This window comes from Meles meles, chromosome 14 (genome assembly GCF_922984935.1).
Source record: "Meles meles chromosome 14, mMelMel3.1 paternal haplotype, whole genome shotgun sequence".
Taxonomy (NCBI): domain Eukaryota; kingdom Metazoa; phylum Chordata; class Mammalia; order Carnivora; family Mustelidae; genus Meles; species Meles meles.
This window is the reverse complement of record NC_060079.1, coordinates 80,841,434-80,862,356: the sequence shown is the minus strand read 5'-3', so window position 1 is coordinate 80,862,356 and position 20,923 is coordinate 80,841,434. Positions and strand designations below refer to the sequence as shown.

General features: G+C 46.4%; 1 protein-coding gene across 1 annotated transcript in view; it reads left to right on the top strand.

Moving 5' to 3' along the window:
* The first annotated feature begins 6,251 nt into the window (after positions 1 to 6,251).
* EFNB2 (ephrin B2) overlaps positions 6,252 to 20,923 on the top strand; it is a 42,335-nt gene continuing 27,663 nt past the window's right edge. Inside the window, exon 1 of the mRNA XM_045977941.1 lies at positions 6,252 to 6,743. Coding sequence (XP_045833897.1) covers positions 6,622 to 6,743 — 122 coding nt within the window. The 5' untranslated portion in view covers positions 6,252 to 6,621. The remainder of the gene's footprint in view (positions 6,744 to 20,923) is intronic.

Here is a 20,923-nt window from a genome sequence, read left to right as displayed (position 1 = left end):
CTTTTATTTACCTAAAGAATATAGGTTGCTAATGAATCATTTTTTTAACCTTTAAATATAGGTTAGTTCTATTTCATGATTTTTTTTTTTTTTTCTAATGTAACTTTTTTTGGGTGCAGATCCATTGTTCTTAGGCTATGTATTCAAGTTTTGGGAAATGTTTATTTAAAAATTGTTTTGCTCTACAAGTGTTATAAACATTGTATCTAAGAGAGTAGCCTGGACTTAATATCTGAAATCAGCTTATGCGTGCCTTTTAATTTTTAAAGAATCTCTTTAACTGCCACATATGGTGTGAAATCGCAGTAAGTTGCTTAGTGACATCGCAGTATCTGCTTGCTGTTGGAGACTCGCATCAGATAATGAAATTGTTCCTGTGCCAGGCTACAGGAAAGAGGATGTAATTGTTAATAAAATACACCCAATCTTTTCTGTGCTGCAACAATGTGTAGTAATTTGTTTTCTTCATTTGTTTCCACTGCCTTTGTGTACATACTATAAAAGTTCAAATTCTCTCCCAATTTATTAGCAGTTCAGATGTTCCCTAATTTATTAAATATGCTTTATTCACAAATTGTTTTTTAGGTTATTCTTAATGCATTATAGAATTAACTAATGACTTTTGTTTATTTTTATTACAGTATTTAAAATATGTAGTTACTGGATTTTTATTGTGGAGTTTGCAGAATTATCAATTGTATAAACAAAACCTTTAAATTAGCTTGGTGTGAGGACTCTTTAATGCTTGCAAAGAGGGGAAGGGGTAAAGATTTACTCTGCAGTTTCCCTTATGAAGACGTAGCAAAGTAGACTCTGTCTTCAGTTAACTACCCAGTGTTGTAGTTGTGCGTAGGAGATGTCTACAGCTATTTTGTGTGGCCACCAGTAGTTTAAAATTTTTCAGTGATGTTGCACCTCTTTAATTTTCCAGAGTAAAATAAGCATAGAGTGCTGGCTTGTTGAACTCCATGTATCATTTCGAATACCTCATCTTATATCAAGCACCCTCCATTTGTCACTTAACTAAAATTTCTCCAAAGTTGTTACGGTTTTCAGGTATCTTAATTCCTAATTCTGATTTCAGGTATCTTAATTTTCTGCTCTTTCACACCCAGTACCATCCCATCTGTTTCGGATTACTAGCCATGAGAATTTCTGAAGACAGGAAATCTTAATGTTTGAGACTTAACCACTCTCTCCAGGAGTCTTAGGAACACTCAGATGTTATTAATGAGTGAAAGGAGCACTAAAGGGAGAAGGGCCTCAATCTCAGTCTGGGATAGGTGTTGAAGCCCAAGCAGGAGGTCTGCTTTCTCATTGGTTGAATTGGCCACTTAGCCTCCATGGCTTTATCATCTTTGTTATTCCTGCTTTTTTGTTTACTCCTCTGGTTTTGTTTGTTTTTAAACATTCAGTTGTCTGTGAGTACAGAGTTGCTCCTGGTTCAGTAATCTGGGAGATTGGCGTGTGCTCGTGCACTGCACAGTACATGTTGAAGCATATTGGTCGATGGTTTTCAGATGGTGGGATCCCGTTGTCTGATCTTGGATACACTGTGTGTCTGTAGTGGCTAAGTTGCTGATAAGCAGAAGTTTGTTCTTTTCCAAGCGTGCAGTGGTTGGATCAGAGGATGTTTGAATAGTGGTATTTTACATATATCTTTAGACATATTACTATGAAGCCAGTAAGTCAAAGAGTAAAATCTTCAATGGTCCAGCAGTTTCACTCTCACTCAGGAAATTCCTAATGGGGGCGCGCACGGTGTGTGTTGGGTTTGAAGAGTGTCAGTACAGCTGGTGATTTCTAAACCTGGCTTACGGGCGTTAGAATAAAATAGGCTTATTATTTTGTATACGTTTGGGTGATTGTTTTCTTCCTCATATTCCAGGCTTATGGAAATGTATGGGTTGAAAAACAACACGTAGCAAGGAATTTAAACAGAGGAATACATAATTGCAGCCTCTTCTAAGTACTGTTGAATATCTTACTGTAAAGTGGGATAAAGGGCGCAAAAATGGTTTTATGGACCCATAAGTTATGGATTGCTGTCAGTGATATCCCTTATATGTCAGTGATATCCCTTCTATGTTTAAAGCAGAATTTAACTTGTTATGAATAATACTGTGTCTATATTGTCAGTCCAGAAAGTGGGAGTCCTATACAGAGAGGTTATAGAGTATTAGTAATGAATGGTAAAACCGAAAGTGCACAGTTGGTAACCTGTTTATCTCTTAACTACCCAGACCAATTTGGAAGGGTGACAGGAGTTTGGCCCGTTCTCTGAAACCTGTTAGTTTGCAAATAAGGAAATGGGATTTCATGCCAAGTGCTCAAGTTAGTTGGAGCCATAACTGTACTCTTTCCCCATATGCCATTTTTGCATTAATAATATAAAAGCAATGATCGATTATAACGTAGAGATTTAAATGACTACTGTAGTGGAAAATGGTGTATTTTAGTTCCATAAGGAATATATTGTTACAGTCGATAAGGTCAGTTGTCACCGAATTTCCCAAAGGGAAAAATGTTCTTTTGACCGAGATCTTCATGTAGTAATTAATACTGTCCCTACCAAACTTACAAATATAAGTAGATGCTAATTTAAGATGTTTCAGTGTGTAAGCTAAATTATAGAAGTAGATGGTGCCGGAGTGTACGGCAGAGTTTACTGAGAAGAGATTTACTTTACTTCTGTTTTGAAAGGTCTACCCTTGGAGGAATGTGAGCAGCACATCTGCAGAAGGGTTCTAAAACTTTCAGTGACTTCTATGAAAAAGTGCACGTGCAACGCCAGGAAACATGAGCTACGTAGAAAGTTCATGGCTTGGACAACATTTACTCAACATGTATATTAGATGCCAGTAATTTTTCTGTAATGTTATATTTAGATAGGTTTTTGTTCTTTGTTTTTACATAAGTTATGTTAAAGATGTCTTTTGAAGTACATCTAAGAATTAATGGATTACTGTACAAGAAACAACCATAAAGACCAAAGCATGCGTAGGAATTCAAAGGGCGACAGGAATGACTTTAGTAAGGTGCACTTAGTAGGGCAAAAAATGGAAATTACCTAGCTTTACATTTGCTACTTCGTTATATATTCAAACATTTTTATCAACTTATTGATTATATGAAATTCCCCCAATTTTTATTAACTTTCAGAAAATCCCTTAACTTTAGAAACAGTTGAAGTGACTTGCTAAGCTGAGATAAAACTTCATTTTTTTTTTTAAATGTGTGTGTGAAGCTGTGCTGGTAAAATTATGGATTTTCAGAAATTAGCACGTTTCTCCTGACTATTCAGTCATAAAATGAAGCCCAAATACAAATATGTATTAAACCGATGTGATATGTTCTTTCTGGTTTGGCATGCATTAAAATTTCAATTTTGTTTTGTACATGCTGATGTAATAGTTTTTGCCTGGCGTATGTACAGTAGTAGACACAAATGGCTTGAGGAGATGCTTTTAATTACAGTTGCTCCTTGAACAACCTGGTTTCAACTGTGTAGTTCCATTTACACACAGATCATTTTTTCAATACAATACAGTACTGCAAGTGTATTTTCTTTAGATTTTCTTAACATTTTCTTGAGCTTTAAGAATACAGAATGTACATATAACAAAATAGGTGTTGATTGATTTTACATTATTGGTAAGAGTTCTGTAACAGGCTAGTTAAGTTTGAGGGGAGTCCAAAGTTAAACAGATTTTTGACTGGGGTGGTGGGAGTTCTTACCCTCTCTCCCTCTCTCATTCATGGGTTAACAGAACTGAACTTGACCATCTCAACAGCAGTGGAACATTTATCATCTTGAAATTGTTACTGTTGATTTTACCTAGTCTTTGCAGATAAATTAATCCTTATTTACTGAAAGTAAATTCATAAATATTCACACTCAAGTTATACAATAGGAATCTTGGTGTGGGATTTTAGTTTTTGGACAGATACACAGTTTGTTTAAAAGAGAGGCCGTTTTTACATGTGCATTTACATTTTCCCCAAGGCAAAATGCTTTTTGGGTGTGTGAATATCTGAATAACTAAAAATGGAAGCCGGGGTTATTTTCAGACAATGCAAATTTCCTTTATTTCCTCTAGTTTACTTGGAAAGAGGATGTAGGAGCTAAGAGGTCACAACTTAAACTTAACAAAATAAGTTTGCCAACTATGAAACATGGTACTGAGATATTCCGTTTTAGTTCTTGTAGGACATTATTAAGCTCCCTTTACATTACATTTCAAACGAATTCCTTAAATGTTTAGGCTTGCTAAAAACCACTCCTTTTTTACCCTTGTGAGAAAGTTATAAATAATACTACCTGCCCCTTCCGGGTGTGTTAGTCCTCATGGGAATCTGGCCATGACTTCAAATCCGTTTGCAATCTTTGAGCCTTTCTTAAAATTTTCTCAAGTTGGAGGCTTCTTTTTAAAACAGCAATTCGAGAAAATTAAGTTGTTTTCTTCTCAAAGATTTACCTGGAATAATATGAATAATGTACTCGGTTCTCCCGTGCCTTAGTATTTTCCAGCGTGCTAGCCAACTAGTCCTAACAAAATGTCGACGCTCCAGCTGAAATGTACATTAGCTTATGTTTAATATTTCCAAAAAGGAATACTTAATAAGTTGTAAAAATCTGGAAACGTTTTAAAGAAGAGTGAGGGAAACACTGGTATCTAAATGAGATGTTTTACAATGTATATCCTTTAGCTTAGTAGATAATTTAGCTTAAATACAATTTGTAGGAATACCGTCTGGTTCGTTGCGTTTGAAACATTACAGCCTGGAGTAGACAGGATTTTTTAAAGCATGTTGTGGGTATACAGTATTTTTTTTTTCCCCCGCAAAACTGTGAATTGTACATTTAGTGCTCTGCCTTACTGCCGCCGAATTCTCCCCGCTGCTGGTGAGTTTGGGAGCTTCTGCTTTGGACTTTCTGTGCGGTTGCGTTCCTGGGGTTCTGGTTCCGGGTGGGCGGGCCTTGGCGCGCCGGCGCGCAGGGAGGTCAGGCCGGCCGCTAGTGGGCGCTGTGGGTCCGTGGAAGCCGTCGAAGCGGTGGCGCTCGTCCAAGGCGTTCTTTCGGGCAAGCACTTGCCGAGAACCGGAGTGAAGAATTCCTGCCACCTCTCCACTTGGGCGCTATTTGTCACCGTCACCCCCAAACTCCCGGTCACCTTGGGATGGCGTGAGTGTGTCCCAGAGACTAATGAAGGAGAAGGTCCCGCGGCGGGCGCCGGTGTGCCAGCGACACTCGCGGGGAGCGCCTGGAGGTGCTGCCTTCCCGGGGAGCGAGGAGCGGAGGGTGCGGGGCCGGCACGGCTGCGCCCCATTGTCGGCAGCCACGTCGCCGGGAGTCGTCTCGCATCCTTCGGCCCCGTTGACTTTGGTCCGGCACCAGCTGAGGTTAGGAACCGAAATCAGGTGTGGAGCTCATCGCCCCAAGGCCTGCGAGGGGCAGCGAAGGGATGCGCGCGCAGGGCTGTGAGCCCGGCTTGCAACGGAGACGCTCCGCGGAGAGGAGAGGAGAAACCCACTGCCTTCCGCTCCGCAGGGAAAGTTTCGTCCTCGACGTCCCTCTGCTGAAGTTACAACACTTGCCGGGCAATGCCGGCGCGTGCTGGGCGCGGGGACAGGTGGCCCCCGGCTGCTCCCGCTCCCCTCCCGGACGTCCCTGTGTCCCCGCCCCGCCGCTGGAGGGGCGCGGGTGCACGCGCTGGCCACCCCCTCCCCTCTTTGGCTGTCCAGGCTGAGCTCCCTTTGCGCCACAGCCCCGGGCCGGGGGCGGGGCTCACCTGTCAGCCGGCGCCCCGCCTCGCGGCGCCCAATGTCGGGCGGGGGCGGATGACGGACGGGCCGGGCGCCCAACCGGAGCGCGGCTGCTGGGCGGCGGGCCAATAGGCTACGCGGTGCGGGGCGGGGCCCCGCGTTTATAGAGCTCTGACAGCGGGCCGGTCGCGCTGACTCTCCTCGGCGGGGACGGCGACGCCGGCCGGAGCTAGGAGCTGCGCGCAGAGAGGGTCCCGGCGCCCTCCCCGCACACAAAGGCCCGTGCGCGTCCGGCGCCCGTGGCGGGGACCGAGCCCCTCCTGCCTGCTCCGCGGGCCTGGAGCTGCGAAGATAGAGGAGGGTCCCGCGCGCCTGGAGGCGCCCCTCGCCGCTCCGCGCCCCGCGCCCCGGGACATGGAACCGCGCCGACGCGGCGCCCGCGCGCTCGGGCCGCTGCCCGCCCCCCTGGATCTATAGTGCGAGGCGGTCCGCTCGGAGCGCAGGGTCCGCCGCCCGCGCGAGTCGTCTTTCTGCCTTTGTGTCCCGGCCGCGCGCCCTCCCTGCAGCCCGCGCCCGGCACCCTGGAGCCGCACGGGAGCCTGCCGTCAGAGCTGCGTCCGGCGCGGCGCCCCGGAGCCCCGAGCCCGCCGCGCCGCCGCGCCCTGCGCGTGCGCTCCCGCCCCGCGCCCTGAGGGCTCCGAGTGGAGCGCCCCCGACTTCGGCGACGGCTGGAGCCGCTCGGCGCGCCCCGGAGCTGCCCGCGGTCTCCCCCTTGTCTGCCCGGAGGATTGGAGCTCCGGCCCGCGCCCAGTCCCTCCGTCGTCCGGAGTGTGCGGAGCTGGGAGCGGCTTGGCCATGGCCGCCAGGAGGGACTCCGTGTGGAAGTACTGCTGGGGAGTTTTGATGGTTTTATGCAGAACTGCGATTTCCAGGTCGATAGTTTTAGAGCCCATCTATTGGAATTCCTCGAACTCCAAGTAAGTGGCGTCCGCGATCCCTCGATCCCCGCCTGGGGTCCGCCGCGTCGCGCCGTCCGGGCGGGAGGAAGGGCTGGGCCGCGGCGCCTCGGATTCTGTTTCTGGAACCCCGGTTCCCCCCACCCCAAGTTCCCTGTCCCCAACCCTCGCCACATTTTACTTGATGGGACTCTGCCCTCGGTTTTCCAGCCGGAGCGCCGGTTCTAAGGGGCGCTCTCCCCGCTTTCCTTTCCCCATGAGCTCCCGGGCGCTAACAAAACCCCTGGCGGCTCGGGTGTCACGTTCGGGAAAGTGTCCGATGGCGATACCTGACCCCTACTTCTTTTCGAGGGCGGAGAACATGGCCACAAACAGGGCTGGCCGGCGCGCAGGCGCTGGCGGGCCGCGGAGGGAGGCAGGGATGCTGCGCTCTCGAGGAGCGCCGGAGCGCGGTCCGATCCCTGCCGGCCGGCCGGGGCTGTGAGCTCCGGGGCAGAGGAGCGCACCCCGGGGAAGGGAGCCTGCGGTCCCCGGCCGCCCGCAGCGCCCCGGAGCCCGCGCGCCTCCGCGCCGCCTGCCCGCGTGTGCGCGGGGAGCTCGCCAGCTTCGCCAGAGAACTCGGGCGGCGAGCCCTCTCTCCTCCCGGCGCGGGTGACCGGCCTTTAGGTTTCTCCCGGAAAGACCTTTGCACGTCGTCTCCCCCTTTCGTTTCTAAACCTGTGGCCCGAACTCTGCGGTCCTGATAGCTGACTTGATTTTAAAGGACGCTTTCTTCAAAAGCTTAAGTCCCTGCCCAGTCAATACAGCTCCTGGAGCCTGGGCAGGAATGGGAGCCTTGAATCTGACTTGTTTTTACCAAACAGTGTAGCCACGAGAAAGCCAGGCCTTGTGGAGATTAACTTTCAGCGTGAGCTACCAAAATAGAATGCACTGAGAATTTAGAAAAGGCGACTCATCCCTAAGCATGTATGGCCATGACGCCTCATTACTTGCCTATGCATTCATTTTTGCATCTTAGCTCCTTCTTGGAATACATTTCTAGTCAGATCCAAAAATATTTTACAGAATCATGGAATTTTAGCCCTGGGTAACTTGGAAAAAGTGTGGAGACCTTGGCTGGCTCCTGGAGTAAGCGTTTGAGATCAGAAGGAAAAGCAGCGGCCTAACTGAAGGCAAGCAAGTTGGCCACGGATTTAGGAGATTGATTTCCAGGTCACATTTTAATTAAAGAATTGTATCCGTTCTTTTAAAAGTAGCAAATTTCAAATTCACCAACATGTTTTACCAAGAATTTCTCCTGATGAGGGCGAGAAACGTCACAGCCGTAAATCGGATTAACCCATTCTTGCGTGATGCCTGATGGCACTTTCCAACACGGCTTGTATTTAAAAGTTACTTAATGCAGCCTTCTTCCGTGCAGCCCGGTCTTGTATGGACCACTCTTTTCCCTCGATTCGTAAGATTTGTGTTTGCCGAGAAGGTAGTTGCAGTGACAGCCCTACACGGCGGGTCGGGAATGGGGGGGCACCAGGTGGTGCGGGAAAACGCCGGGCTCGGACCTGCGTGCGGCCGCGGGCGGGCGGGCTAGGCGGGCCGGGAGCCCCGGCTGGGCGGGCCGGGAGAAGGCCAGCCAGTGCTCGCTTTGCGCCTACAGAGGTCACTCTTCCACGCGCAATGCTCGCGGCGCCAGCCCTCACCTCTCCCCAGGGCTGTCTGCTCCGCTCCACTTCACACTTTCGCCGACGGATTGTTTGGGGAGGCTGATTCCCGCCTCCCCCTCGCCCCCCGCCCCGGTTTAATATTTACGTTTGAATTTTGTTTGAAGACATCCCCATTAATCCATCCATTGGCCAACTCGGCATGTGCAACTCTGTGTTAACCGCTTATGACTTGGTGTGTGATCAGGAGGAAGGTTAGAAACACCTACTTGGAAGAAAAGGTACAGCAGCAACTATTCCCGCCACAGACATTAATAACCTCTTTTCCTCATGTATTTGCGGTGGGGGGAGGTGACTGCTGTTTTACTTACGGTCCTGATGAGGAGGGTTCCTCGGTTTTTCTCTGCTGCCGCCACAGACTTGCAGACCCGCTGGAGGCCTGCATTTTGGAGAAGCCTGCCTGCACAGATGAGGTTTCTGTTGCCGTGATTGCTCCCGTCCTCAAGAGTAGATTTCTTTTAAAATTCTCATGATAACGGCCTGCCTGGAGGACTGGATAATTTGTCCCTGGAAAAGGTCTACTTAAAAAAGTATGCAGCTGAGCGCTAGCTTGAGAGATCAGAGAGATTTCTTCCTGGAGGAGTGATATGAAAGAGCCTTTTCTAAGTTGGAGAATGAATAAAAACCCCTAGTGCCAAGGGCTTGTTTTCTTGGGGGAAGTTGCATGTTTATTTCTGGGGAAAAGTTTCAGTCCACGAATATGGTGTGGCAGGAAGGTGATCAGAGCAACTGAGGTTTCACACCAGTTCATATGAACTGTGGAACAATTCATCTGTAATGAAGCCGCCAGCAGTAATTAGATTTGTTTCATTCCGGGGTCAGCTTTTTTAGCAGGTGGTCTACGTAGGGAGCAGGAGCAGCTGTTTGGACGCAGGGTCCAGAAAATCCTTTGTAAATTCTTCGTCTCCATAACTACTTTAATCACACTGTCTGATGCTCCCATCCCTGAGAGTCTGTGCAGCCAGCAAAAGGAGTTCTGTGTCTGAAGCATTAGCAACTACCCTGCCAGGTGGATTAGTCCCACTGCAGCCACGGGCTCCGGCAGTGTGGCCTCAGTTGTGGTCCCTTAGGTTGTTGAACCCTTTCCCCCCGCCCCTCCCCTTTCAACTCAGCAGAGAATAGCAAAGCCTGGCTTTCATTTCCAATTAACTGACACAGAACAATTTTTCCAGGCATGATAAATAGTTGCCTCTTCTAAAAAAAAAAAAACACCCACTTTCGAGTGAGCAAGGCTGTGTTGGTATGGTGCTCTGTAATGAATTACACTGATTTTGTCAGAAATTTCAGCCGAGCAGTAATTCCTTCTGTCTAGGGGTACTGTTCTCTTTGCACCATATACTAGTTAGTTAACAAAGCATTTTGCTTTTCCCAGGTCATTTTTTCCCTGCCTAATACTGAGTTCCTGATATTGATTGACTTGATACAAAAGAATGGCTGGATAAAATCCAAATAACCTATAATACGTGGGCCCCACCACAGTCAGGCTCTGAATAAATACGGACCTGTCAGAGATTGATAAAATAAACTACAATGGATAGTGCTGTTTGAACAGTCCATTCAATACCATATATAAGCCAGCCTGCCTTCCATTGTGTCTGAAATTCTTATTTTTGTAGGTAAACAAATGCACATTCAACACTGATTGAATAGCCCCTTGAACTATGCTCCGCAGTTTGCGTTTGGGTTAATCTTGTCGGTTTTAATATAGAGAGAAAAAAAAGCACAAAGCACCGGGGGTGGAATTGTTAGTTCTTTCCCATCCACATTCCTCACATTTTGTCAGGATGATAAACTGGAGGTAATGGGCTGTCGTTCCACAGGACAACCGAGCCAGGGAGAACACAAAGACGGAGCCCAAGTGATAGCTCACAACATGCTTGGTCGCCTTCTTTTCAGGCGAGAAGAGAATTTATTTGGGAATCGTGTGTCTAGGGACTGCACTTTTTAACCTCGGCAATTATAGCTTCAAGCCTCAGAAACGGGAGCTGGAGGTTAAGATGATTTGTTAAGCACTTGGTTCTAAATCTTTCACAAAGCGTAGCTGTTGACACTTGTCCTACGGATGTAAAGAAATGCAAATGACTGCAAATTTCCTGAACGTTTCTGACTCTCCCAGGCCAAAGTAGAAGGACAGGTGAATTAACCATCATCCCCGGACCAGCTAAAAACTGCAGACTGGAATGGCCTCTCCAGATGGAGAGAGCCGCGGCACAGTCAGTAGATTTGGATTACTTATTGTAAAACCTCTTGTCTGTAAATTTACTGAGGGAAATCCTTTGGTTGGTGGATCAGTGCGATAATTATCCTCGGAGGGACTTTGCAGTTGGAGCAACTAAACCCGTGGTACCTTGCCTTGCTCTGAAGTGCTCTGGGTAGCTCCCAAGAGGTTGAGTGTGACATCTACCTTAGTGTGATGTTTCCCAGAGCGCTTGCCTGATGGGAGACGGTCTGAGATCCCAGCGTGACTGCAGTGATGCGTCATAGGAATGGGAGTGGCAGGGAAAGGAAATACGGACTAGACCCTCAGCAAAAAGGACATTTTTTTTCTTTCTTTCTTTTTTTTTTTTTTTAGAAAGATGATTTTACAAAAACTTTATTCTTCAACTGTTCCATCCCAAAGTAGACACAAAGCAGCACTCTTGTAAGGAAAATAAGGATGAAAATGGTACGTACTCCAGTCTGCCTAGCCTCTGCTTTCCTTAGCTGCTGACATAAAGAGCCTGTTTTTCAGGTCACTTATCATTCATCTACATAGATTTGCTTATGAGCTCAGCCTTTGTGTAGCGGAGTAGAGCTTTAAATAGGAGTGTTCAACTGTTTAAAATATTTTGATTAAAATATGCAGAACCCATAGGACTATAAGCTTCTAGTCAGGAATTAGCTCTTTCAGGGAAGAGCTCCCCCCCCCCCCCACCAACCACCACCTTTTTTTTTTTTTTTTTAAGGGGTGGGATTAGAGTGGGGCTGGGAGAGGGATGTAAGAAAAGCAAAGAAGGAAGGATGGCAAATGGGACAGTGTTCGAACAGCTTGGAAAAACTCCTGTGGCTTCATTGTCTCTGTAAAGCCAAAGAATACAAAGACATAAGCAACTCAGCCCTTCTCCCAGGATGGAAAATGTAAACCGTTGACATGGCCCCCTGTTTAACTTGTTTAATTCTTGTTTTAAATTCAGTGCTACGCTAGCCGTGTGAACTCTGAAGATGTCTTTAGTAATCCATTTTGTAGTTCCGAATCAAAAACAAAGTGAAAGGGTCTGACACAATTTGCTTTTATTTTTAGGCAAATCAACCCTGGTCATAGTTAATAAGGGGATTACAACCCAGACTAGGTCTTTACAGATGTAATGTAAATCAAGGGCAGAGTATAAAGAAACTGATCCCTTTTGATTGAAGTACGGTAAAAAGGCATAGAGAAACTAGCAGCAGTAATCTGATTGTATGGCAATAAAACCACCATTTTCTGTCTTTCAGATAAAAATAATGTGGTAAATCCATGCAGTTCATAAGATGGAAAGGCAGATAAAGGGGAAGCCATGGCAACATATAGATTAGCTTGATGTTGGAAATGACACGTCTCTGAAAAGGGCGTAGAAGCGAAGGCCCTTGCTCAGGGCTGTTGGCTATTATGTGAGAACCACACAGACTTGGAAACTCGGATTAGAAAGTATGAAAGCCCTACTTGTGGCCCGGGATGGTGAAAGCAGGGAAGAAAAGCTGCTCAGTTCTTGCTCATTGGTGGCGGATAATATGGCGAAGGTAGATTGCATTGGCTGCCTTTTTTAGAGGGTGAGATATGGGGCTGATTAAAAGTTTAGATCACTGCAGTTGTTAAGGCCTGCAAGATTTTCCTTTTTAACTCCTGGCCTGACAGGGGTAACCATTCTGTAGGATTAGCTGCACTTGGCGGTCCTTGCCTTAATCTGTCTGGGCTTTGGGCAGGGCCATGCTGGGCAGGAACAGAGACCAGAGGGGAAGGTAAGGCCGGAGCTCCCCACAAAGAAAGAGAGACCTTTGGACTTCAGCCCCGGTTCAGAGCCAGAGCCATCTCACCCTCACACCATGTGGGAGAGAAGCAAAGGTAAACAGTACCCATTGTCCGTCCCCCTCTGCCAGAGAGCCCTTCTCTGAGTTTTGTCCTTCCTGTCCTGGAAAAGAATATATAATAAAATAAGTAAAGAGAAGGGTATTTTCTTTTCATTCCAATCAACAGTAATCCAATATGACCAACCAATGGGCTCTATCGAGAGGATATTTTACTCGTTAATGTGAGTCTCAACCTTGGAGTTGAATGGGATGGGCGCCCTTCGTGTAAAGACAGGATTAGAAATGTTAGCACTGCTCACTTCCAAGTAAAAAACAAAAAAAAAGCATCGCCGTGCCGTGGAATCTTACTGCCTTCTGTCTTGAACAAGCTTGTGAATCAACTGGACTTTTGTTTTTGCCTTCCGCACTCTCCCTTTTAGTCATGACACAAAACGAGCCATTGAAACCGTGATTGGGTTCCACGCAGAGTGACATCCGCAACTGGGTCAAGCCAGAAAGGAAATATTTGCTTTACTGCCTCCTATTTGGCGTTTTAGAAAAGTCTCAGCATTTCTTTGGGAGAGTCTGAAAACTCTCAAGACGCGGACAATACTGAAAGCTACAAACACCCCCAGTGCCTTTCTTGATGGAGTGGATCGGGGAGTTCCCCAGGCTGCTCTCTGAACAGCAACATGGGGCCCTCTCTTGACTGACTAGTTCTGTGTCTGAGATCTTGATCAAATCCCCAGTATTCGCTTTCAGATCCGTTGCTTTGGTTTGGTTCCTCATTCTCAGCCAATCTGACCCTCGTTTGGGGTGGGCATTTATTTATCACCTTCGTCACCTGCTTTTCTGGTCATTACTTTGTAGCTTTCATAGATCCAAAACATTTAAAACTGATTGCCCATACACTTGCCATACCCTGTGCCTGCGACTATACCCCTAATTCAGTCATCTCTATGGAAAGACCCATTGCACTTGTCTAGATTCACCAAGGAGAAGGGACACCCCCTAATTGACAAGCTGGTCACATCCAAGCACCTTGCATTCTACATTTGACAATGATTGCTAATGGCCCATTCAGCTAAAGTATTTGCTTGTTAACAGGGAACAGAGCATGATAAATGTCCAGCAAGCTTGCGGCCTCCTTCAGCTTTTCAAATGCAGACTGGTGCACATTTATGGCAGGCAAATGACAAAAGAAGCTGAATTGCCCCGGCCTCCAGCTCTCTCCTAGGAACAGGGTTAAAGTGATTAGAGAAGAACGCAGGGGAGCCCAGCCTCCAGTTTACTGACCATCCGGCAGCCTTCAGCTTCCAGGGCTACCTGCAGAAAGAGAGTGCGGAGGTGCAGGAGATAAGGATGGTTGGATCGGGTGCACCAGGGGAACCAGGAGGGGATCGGAGACGAAGTGTTTGCCACGCACACCGGATGCTAGGTGAACCTGTTTCTCGTGCTCCCGCAGAGAATCAGCAGCGGCTCTTTATGTCCTTTTTCCTGTATAAATTCAAACGTGTAATTTTAGTTGAAAGCATTTTGTGACTGGTGGGAGCATACTTGCTGATTAAAAAATGAAACAAAACAAACAAACAAACAAAACCCCGAAAACAAAACAGAGTAGGAGAACACTCCATTAAAGAAAAACAAGTTGTTTATGCTTTTGTAATTCCCTATGCAGAATATGCAGAAGAAAAAAGGACTGTAGTGAAGTATTTATAGTCTACTGTTTTGTTCCCCTGAAAGCATGGATAGGTGAAGGTTCTAACCACGCAGTGGCAGGCAGACATGCAGGATGCTTGGAATGAAGGACTGGTGATCAACTTTGCTTTGAAAACTTTTTTTCCCCCTTCAGTTCTATAGATTTTTCATGTTTCCTGTATAAAGCAATTACATGATCCAGTGTGTTTTCTCAGTTTAAGTTCAGCTGTCTCCTTTAATTACGGTCCTTGTATATCGGTCTCCCAGTACTTGCTGGGCAAGTCCCTCTGGCCCCCAAGGCATTCCCTGTACTTTTCATGTACTGATTCCTCCCAAGTTACACCAGGATGATGATGAGTGCTGCTCTCAGCTTTGGAACCATTGGAGGAATGGGATTGTGGTTGGTCCTAAGGCTTTGGCTAGTTTGGGGCATGTGTAGGGGGTGTGTGTGTGTGTGTGTGTGTGTGTGTGTGTGTGTGTGTGTCTGTCTGTCTGTCTGTCTGTCTCTGGTTCCCAAGTCTTGGTTCTTGCTCTTCCTGGCTCACTGTGGCCTGAAAACATTTGCCCTGAACCAGACCTGTCGCATGAGCGGGGCCAGGCCAGTCATGTTCAGGGCCAGGCTCCGAATGGGCCTGCCAAAAAAGTTAAAAAAGGCCAATTTTCACGTAACTACTAGAACTCAATTCGGGGTACATTTTAGATGCAAATAAGCTCCTGGAAACCCTGAGTCCCCCATTGTCTATGGGAAAATGGATCTTCATTATAATGGACTGTCTAATAAAGTTTACAAATTACCTTAGATGAGGGCCTTCTTGATGACACATAGATCAAACCTAATTTCTTTAAATCTTTTCCCTGTAATCCCACAGCACTTTAGTGAAATACCTAGGGTATAGAAAGAACATTATACACTGCCGTGATTCATATACAAGCCTTAATCCACGTCATTGCCCTCCCTGTCCCTAAGAGGCAGGGACATGAGCTGTTGCATTTTGGCAACCTCTGCCTTCTAGCTAGTGGTGACCTACAGTAAGAATCAGTGCAGTGAACACAGTCTAGATTTGGATTTATGGCTGCCTATGGTGTATTAACATGTCACCTCTTACTAGAGATCCCCCACCCCCTGCCAGAGCAGTGGCTCTAGAATTTGAGGGCACAGAATCACCTGGAGGGCTTGTTAAAACAGGGTTTTGCTGGGCCCCACCCCCGAGTTCCAGATTCCTGAGGTCTGGGTGGAACTTGAAATTGGCATTGCTAAGGAGCTCTCAGCTGATGCTCTGCCACACAGAGACCACACCTTGAGAACCATTGCTCTGAATTAACTTTTTTTTTCCCCACTTGGAAACAGCTCAACATTAGCTCATCACCCACTAAGGCTGTTTTGGAATCTCTGAAGGAATCTGTGGTCCTTGCCTTGCTGCATTCTGCCCCATTCTTGCCTTGTTGGAGGCCACAAGAGATCGTCTAGGTCACTGAGAGCTGATAAAGCATCGATTTGCTCAACCAGCATTTGTTAACTGTGAGGCCCGTTACTAGGCTCTGATAATAGAAAGAGCCTCCACCCCAAGTGACTTAAGTCCTAGGGTGGGGACAGGGAAGGCCCTGGCTGGTGGAAGTGTGGTCCCAGTAGGTCCCTGAAGAACACAGTAATAAGCCAGTAGTAACATTTCAGCTAAGGGCAGTATGTGTGTACGGCGCGTACATCTGTAGGCATCACATTATTTCATACATCTGAGCGCAGCGCAAAGACCCCACAAATGAGGCAGATAGAGCCTGGGGGATAGCTAACCCAGTGATCTCAGCTACCTTTCTGGTTATGAGAATTAGCAGTACCAAGGGGTTTTTAAGATGCACACGATGATAATGGAAAGGTCAGACAATTCGGCTTAGCAAAGACAACCAAGTTTAGCGAAGAGTACTTGCTTTGGGATCTGGCCGTTTGAGCCTGAGCCCAGTGTGGCTGGATTTTTTTCACTGTGTAGCCAGGGGGAGTACCGTCTACGTCTCAGTTATCCCATCTCTAAAATGGAGGCAGTAGTCTAATAGTGCTGAATAAAGAGTAATAAAATTGTGGTCAGGCTGAAAAGAGCTTGGCTCTGGGCTTGGCACAATGAAGCAATAAATGTCACCTATTGTTAATAAAATTAATTGAATATTTGTGTGCCGGGCCATGGTTCATTTTGCCTACCATGTACAAAGGCAGAATAAATAAAAATGACATGTTAATGAAGATTACAGCAAGGTGGCAGGTTCACCTTTTCGATTGTCGCATTGTACTTTGTCCACCTGCCACGCTTCTCCTCCTCTTCAAGACTCCTGTTTTCCCCTCTACTGCAAATTCCATGCTCTCCCCTCTGCTCCCCACCCCCGATGCTCCCCGTGATGTAACATTTATCCCAGAGAAAACAGCTTATCCCCCATGGACTGAGGAGAGCCTGGGCTGAATCCACTTGGTGTGTCCTGGTACTGGATACAGGAGGAGATTGTGTTATTGAACAGAAACATGACCGCAGTGTGTAGGGGATGGGCAGAGTAGCATCATTTGTGTTAATGTTACATGTTACTTCTTACTTAGAAACTAACTCACCTGCTGGACACAGTTTATTTAACAACACTTAGCATTTACTGAATGCCAGATGCTACTCTAACAGTTCAAGAAATACTGACTCATTCAGGCTTCATAGTAACCATCCGAGAGAGGTACTTTTATGATTCCTGTAATATCAATGGGGAAACCAAGGCACATTAATTAACTTGCCCAAAGTCGTATAGTTAATAAGTGGTACGGTCTGCATTTGAACCTGATCACTCTGGTTCCGGAACCTGTCCTCTTAATTCTCTGCCTCTCTCTCTTAAGCTATGGCATGGAGTAACTGGAAATCAAATAACTAAATTAAGCATACATACATTCATGGAACACCATGCATACAAGGTGGGTTAAAAAGAAAAAAGTTTGAGGTATAATTCGTACCTTGTCAGTCATTGTTTATAACCTTTCCAATGATGGATATGCAATTCTCGATGGGTCCTTTGAATCTTTGATAACGAGGTTCTACCCAATGGGAACTAGACAGTTATAAAAGTATATAATATTCGTGCATTTAGTGAGTATTATTCCTTTGACCATTCACATTTTCCTTTTAAATGTTTAAATATTTGATGGTTTCTCTGGGAGAAAAAGAGGTCAGATTTTAGAAGAGAGTTGCATTTGGTTAGGTGCTGAGCGTGTGTCAAGCTAAGGAGATAGTATGACATCTTTTTTAGAGTCTAGTCACAATTAAATGCCATTTTATTTTGGATTTTGGGATCTGTGCCAGCTTCCAGCTTGTCAGAGCTGAGAAGACTCAAATCAAGTCCAGGCCTATTTCTACAGCAAACTGGGCTTCTGGCTTCTTGCCTGTGGATTCATTCAGTATATCCCATCTGGCTTTTGATGTTCTGCAAGTTTGGAGCAGTTTGTTTGAGGAAGCCGGGCAGCCTGAGGTCCTCTGGCCTCCAGAATGCGCCTCTCCGCTTGCCTCTTCCCCAGGACCGAGTGTCCGCTTCCCTGTTGATCAAGCAACGAGCTGGAGGTCTCAGCCAGGTCTTCCTTCTGTTTAACTTAGTAGCTGCCTGTTTGGATAACTGAGGAGTATTTCATTTCTGCACATGTTTGTGTCCTGGTGAGGCTCTATCCAGACTGCTTATGGTGACCGAGCGGGAACTATATATAACTGTCCTCAGGTACAGGGCACCCCACGCACTTTTCTTAGACACTTTGGGGGATCTGTGTGGAAGTCTCCAGCAAGTCAGTCTTGAGGCTTTGTGATGTCAGCAGGGCAGACCTGACTGTTGTCATACCCACTTTATTTCTTTCCCTCTCCTCTCCCCTACTCCCTGGGCTGTCCCAAAGCCACAAGAGGTGCAGGAAAATGTTTCTTGTTATAGGCCCAGAGCAGACTCATCTCTGACCCTGCTCCCAAGCCTGGGAAGAGGGAAGGGTGCGGGAGGCAGGCGTTTAGGTGGTTGTTGTAAAATGATTGCACAGCCTTGTAACTTAGGTTGGCAGGCTTGTGCTCAGTTGGCAGGGAGAGTCTGTTCTTACATCAAGAGGAGAACTGAAAGTTCTGTCTCTTCCTCAGGCGTCCTTATCAAAGTGTTCATTCTGTAATCACACCAACACCCATGGAGCACCCGTTCTGTGCAAGGCACGGGACAGAGGGCTTGGAGTTCAGCAGGGAATACAGCAGGCTTGGTCCCAAGGTCCCAGTCCCACTTGAGCAGGAACTGGACTCCTTTAGTGTGCCTTTTTCTCTCAGTGTTGTTTTCCTCACCAAAGGGGGGAGGTTTTGTTCACCCATAAAACATGGGTGGATTGTTTTTCTAAATGGGTGAGATTCTTTGGCATTAAAAAAAAGGGTGATGATAGGAACGAAAGGAATGGGAAGACTCGCTAGAAAAAGAGACGCCCAAACTAGCTTGTGACATGCCATGTAGGGAGATCTCCACTCCATTCCTTTCCAGCCAGCCCCCTCCCTTGGTGAGTTACATGTACCTTTCAGCTCTGTGATGCCCGCTCAGGCACTTGAGCAAATGGAACTGCAGGCGTCTACCTGAAACAGCAAGGGGACAGCCCGCTGGAAGTGCCCCTGCAGTTTCTTCCCATATGAAAGCCACTTTTCTCTCCGTGCCTCACCTGTAAATAACAAGAGTTCCACCTTCCCTTTACAGACTCTTGCTAAAAGCACGGTTTGGACAAGACCGTACAGGTGCAAACAAATCACAGTTGGGAAAGAAGCTTGCAGCGTCTCTTGCCTCCACGGGTTATGAAATCTCTGTTTCGATAATGGGGCTGGTGTGGACCAGCCAGCACGACAGACAGAGCTGGCTGGAGTGACTCACTTCCCTCCTGTTTCCCACTGGGCCTCCCGGCACCCCTGCCTTACGCTTTCAGCTCCCCAGTTTGGCCTTATCTGGCTATAGACTTCACTTTTGGGGAAAGTTTTGAGGGGGGAAGGGGGTGCTTAGATCAATTTCATAAATAAAAACCTCTGTGTTTTGTTCTGAGGTGGGTGGCTGCTTTTCGTTTTTAATTCCACAGCCGAGATGGACTAGACTCTCGGAACCCACGCAAAGAAAATGGTGCTGTCCCTGTGTCACAGGCCATAAGTCTCTGGCTTATAGATGCAGATCTCGTCTCTTTTTCAATTAAGTTTTTTATTTTAATTCTAGTATAGTTAACTTAGTGTCATCACGGGTTTCGGGTGTACGACATAGTGACTCAGCGGTTCTGTGCCAGGGTTGGCGCTCATCGTGACCCAGGCATGGAGACACTTGTCTCAACCTCAGCTTGGCTCGAGGCTCTCCTGTGAACTGCAAGTTTTTATTTCAGTGGAACAGATAAAACTTAAATAACTTGTGTTATTTTCCTCAATGACAATTTAAACTACAGGATATTACCTTTGAGTGTTTTAAAATAAAACTTTCTTTAGCCACCACTGTTTGAGGATTATGTCACAAATAAAACAAAAGATTAACATCAAAAGGAGTCCGTTTTCATTCAATTGTGCAGCATTGTAGGCTGTGAAACTTAATATTATTTTGACTCGTACAGTAATTGCAGAATAACATGGAAATGGATTAAGTTTAAATACGAGTGTGCACCCCAGCTACACACCAACTGTCAGATGCAAGGCGAGGTCATCGGCCGGAGTGAGGCTTCTGGCTCTGCAGATTAGGATTCTACTAATAAAACTATGCTCTAGACTGAAGTTTACGAGGTTTTCCAAGTGTGTGCACAGACGAAGAGTCACAAACATGGTCGCGCCTCACCTTGAAAAGTTGGTGAACTGGTTTTCGCACCCATCGGCTTACAGTGCATTTTGCATTTCTGTGCTTCTCATCTTTCTGGAAAAGATTTTGCTTGTCGTTGTCATGAAGCTTGAAATGCACCGCCCCAACCAGCACCAAGCTCTCAGATTTATAACACTTTAATGGTCCCAGATTGTATAGCCTGCTTTTATGCCCCTTTTCTTTTCCTTGAATAAATCAGGTTCATGTTGCTGATGATATTTGTTTGAGGAAAGTGTGGAAAAAAGGGGCACCTGTGAAAATCAGCCATTGTTCCGGCACCCATACACCTTCGAATTAAAGCAGAAAATGTCAATTAAAGCCTCCAATTACTACCTTATTTCTTGGAGGTTTAAAGCCACCGAGAAGGTAGGTGGTACACTGGCTTCAAGTTCTAAGGTAATTACTTGCTTCTCCAAGCAGTGGTATCTGGTGACCTAATTCTGTATGAAGCTGACACCCTGTAGCTTTGCCCCATTCTCTCTCTGGTTTCAGAGAAGGTTTGTGCAGAATCTTGTTCTGATGGGAAAGTGCAAAAGGGGGCAGTAAAGTGCTATCCACAAGAAGGAAACTTTCTCCAAATATTTCTCAGGGTTGATATTGCCTATGTCTCTTGTGGGCCCTGCTTTTTATTTATTCCCTTTGGAACAAACTCTTCTGTTTGGGGTGCTTAGAGAGGGGCGATCTGATTAAGCTGTGGCAGCAATGTAGCATTGCACGGAAGCGAAACAAGAGGAGATTCCTGCCTGGTTATGAAATTCACATAAGTCCTGCTTAAGTCCAGCTTCAGGACTTATTTCTATTCCTTGGGGCACAGGGTGTTTCTGAACGGGATCTTGGGGCTTCTGTGTTAATGTTCTTCTTGCCCCGTAGAGACGTGGAAGGCCCCCAGTGCACGGTGTGGTTCTGGTTCATGGGTCTGGGCTTACCCAG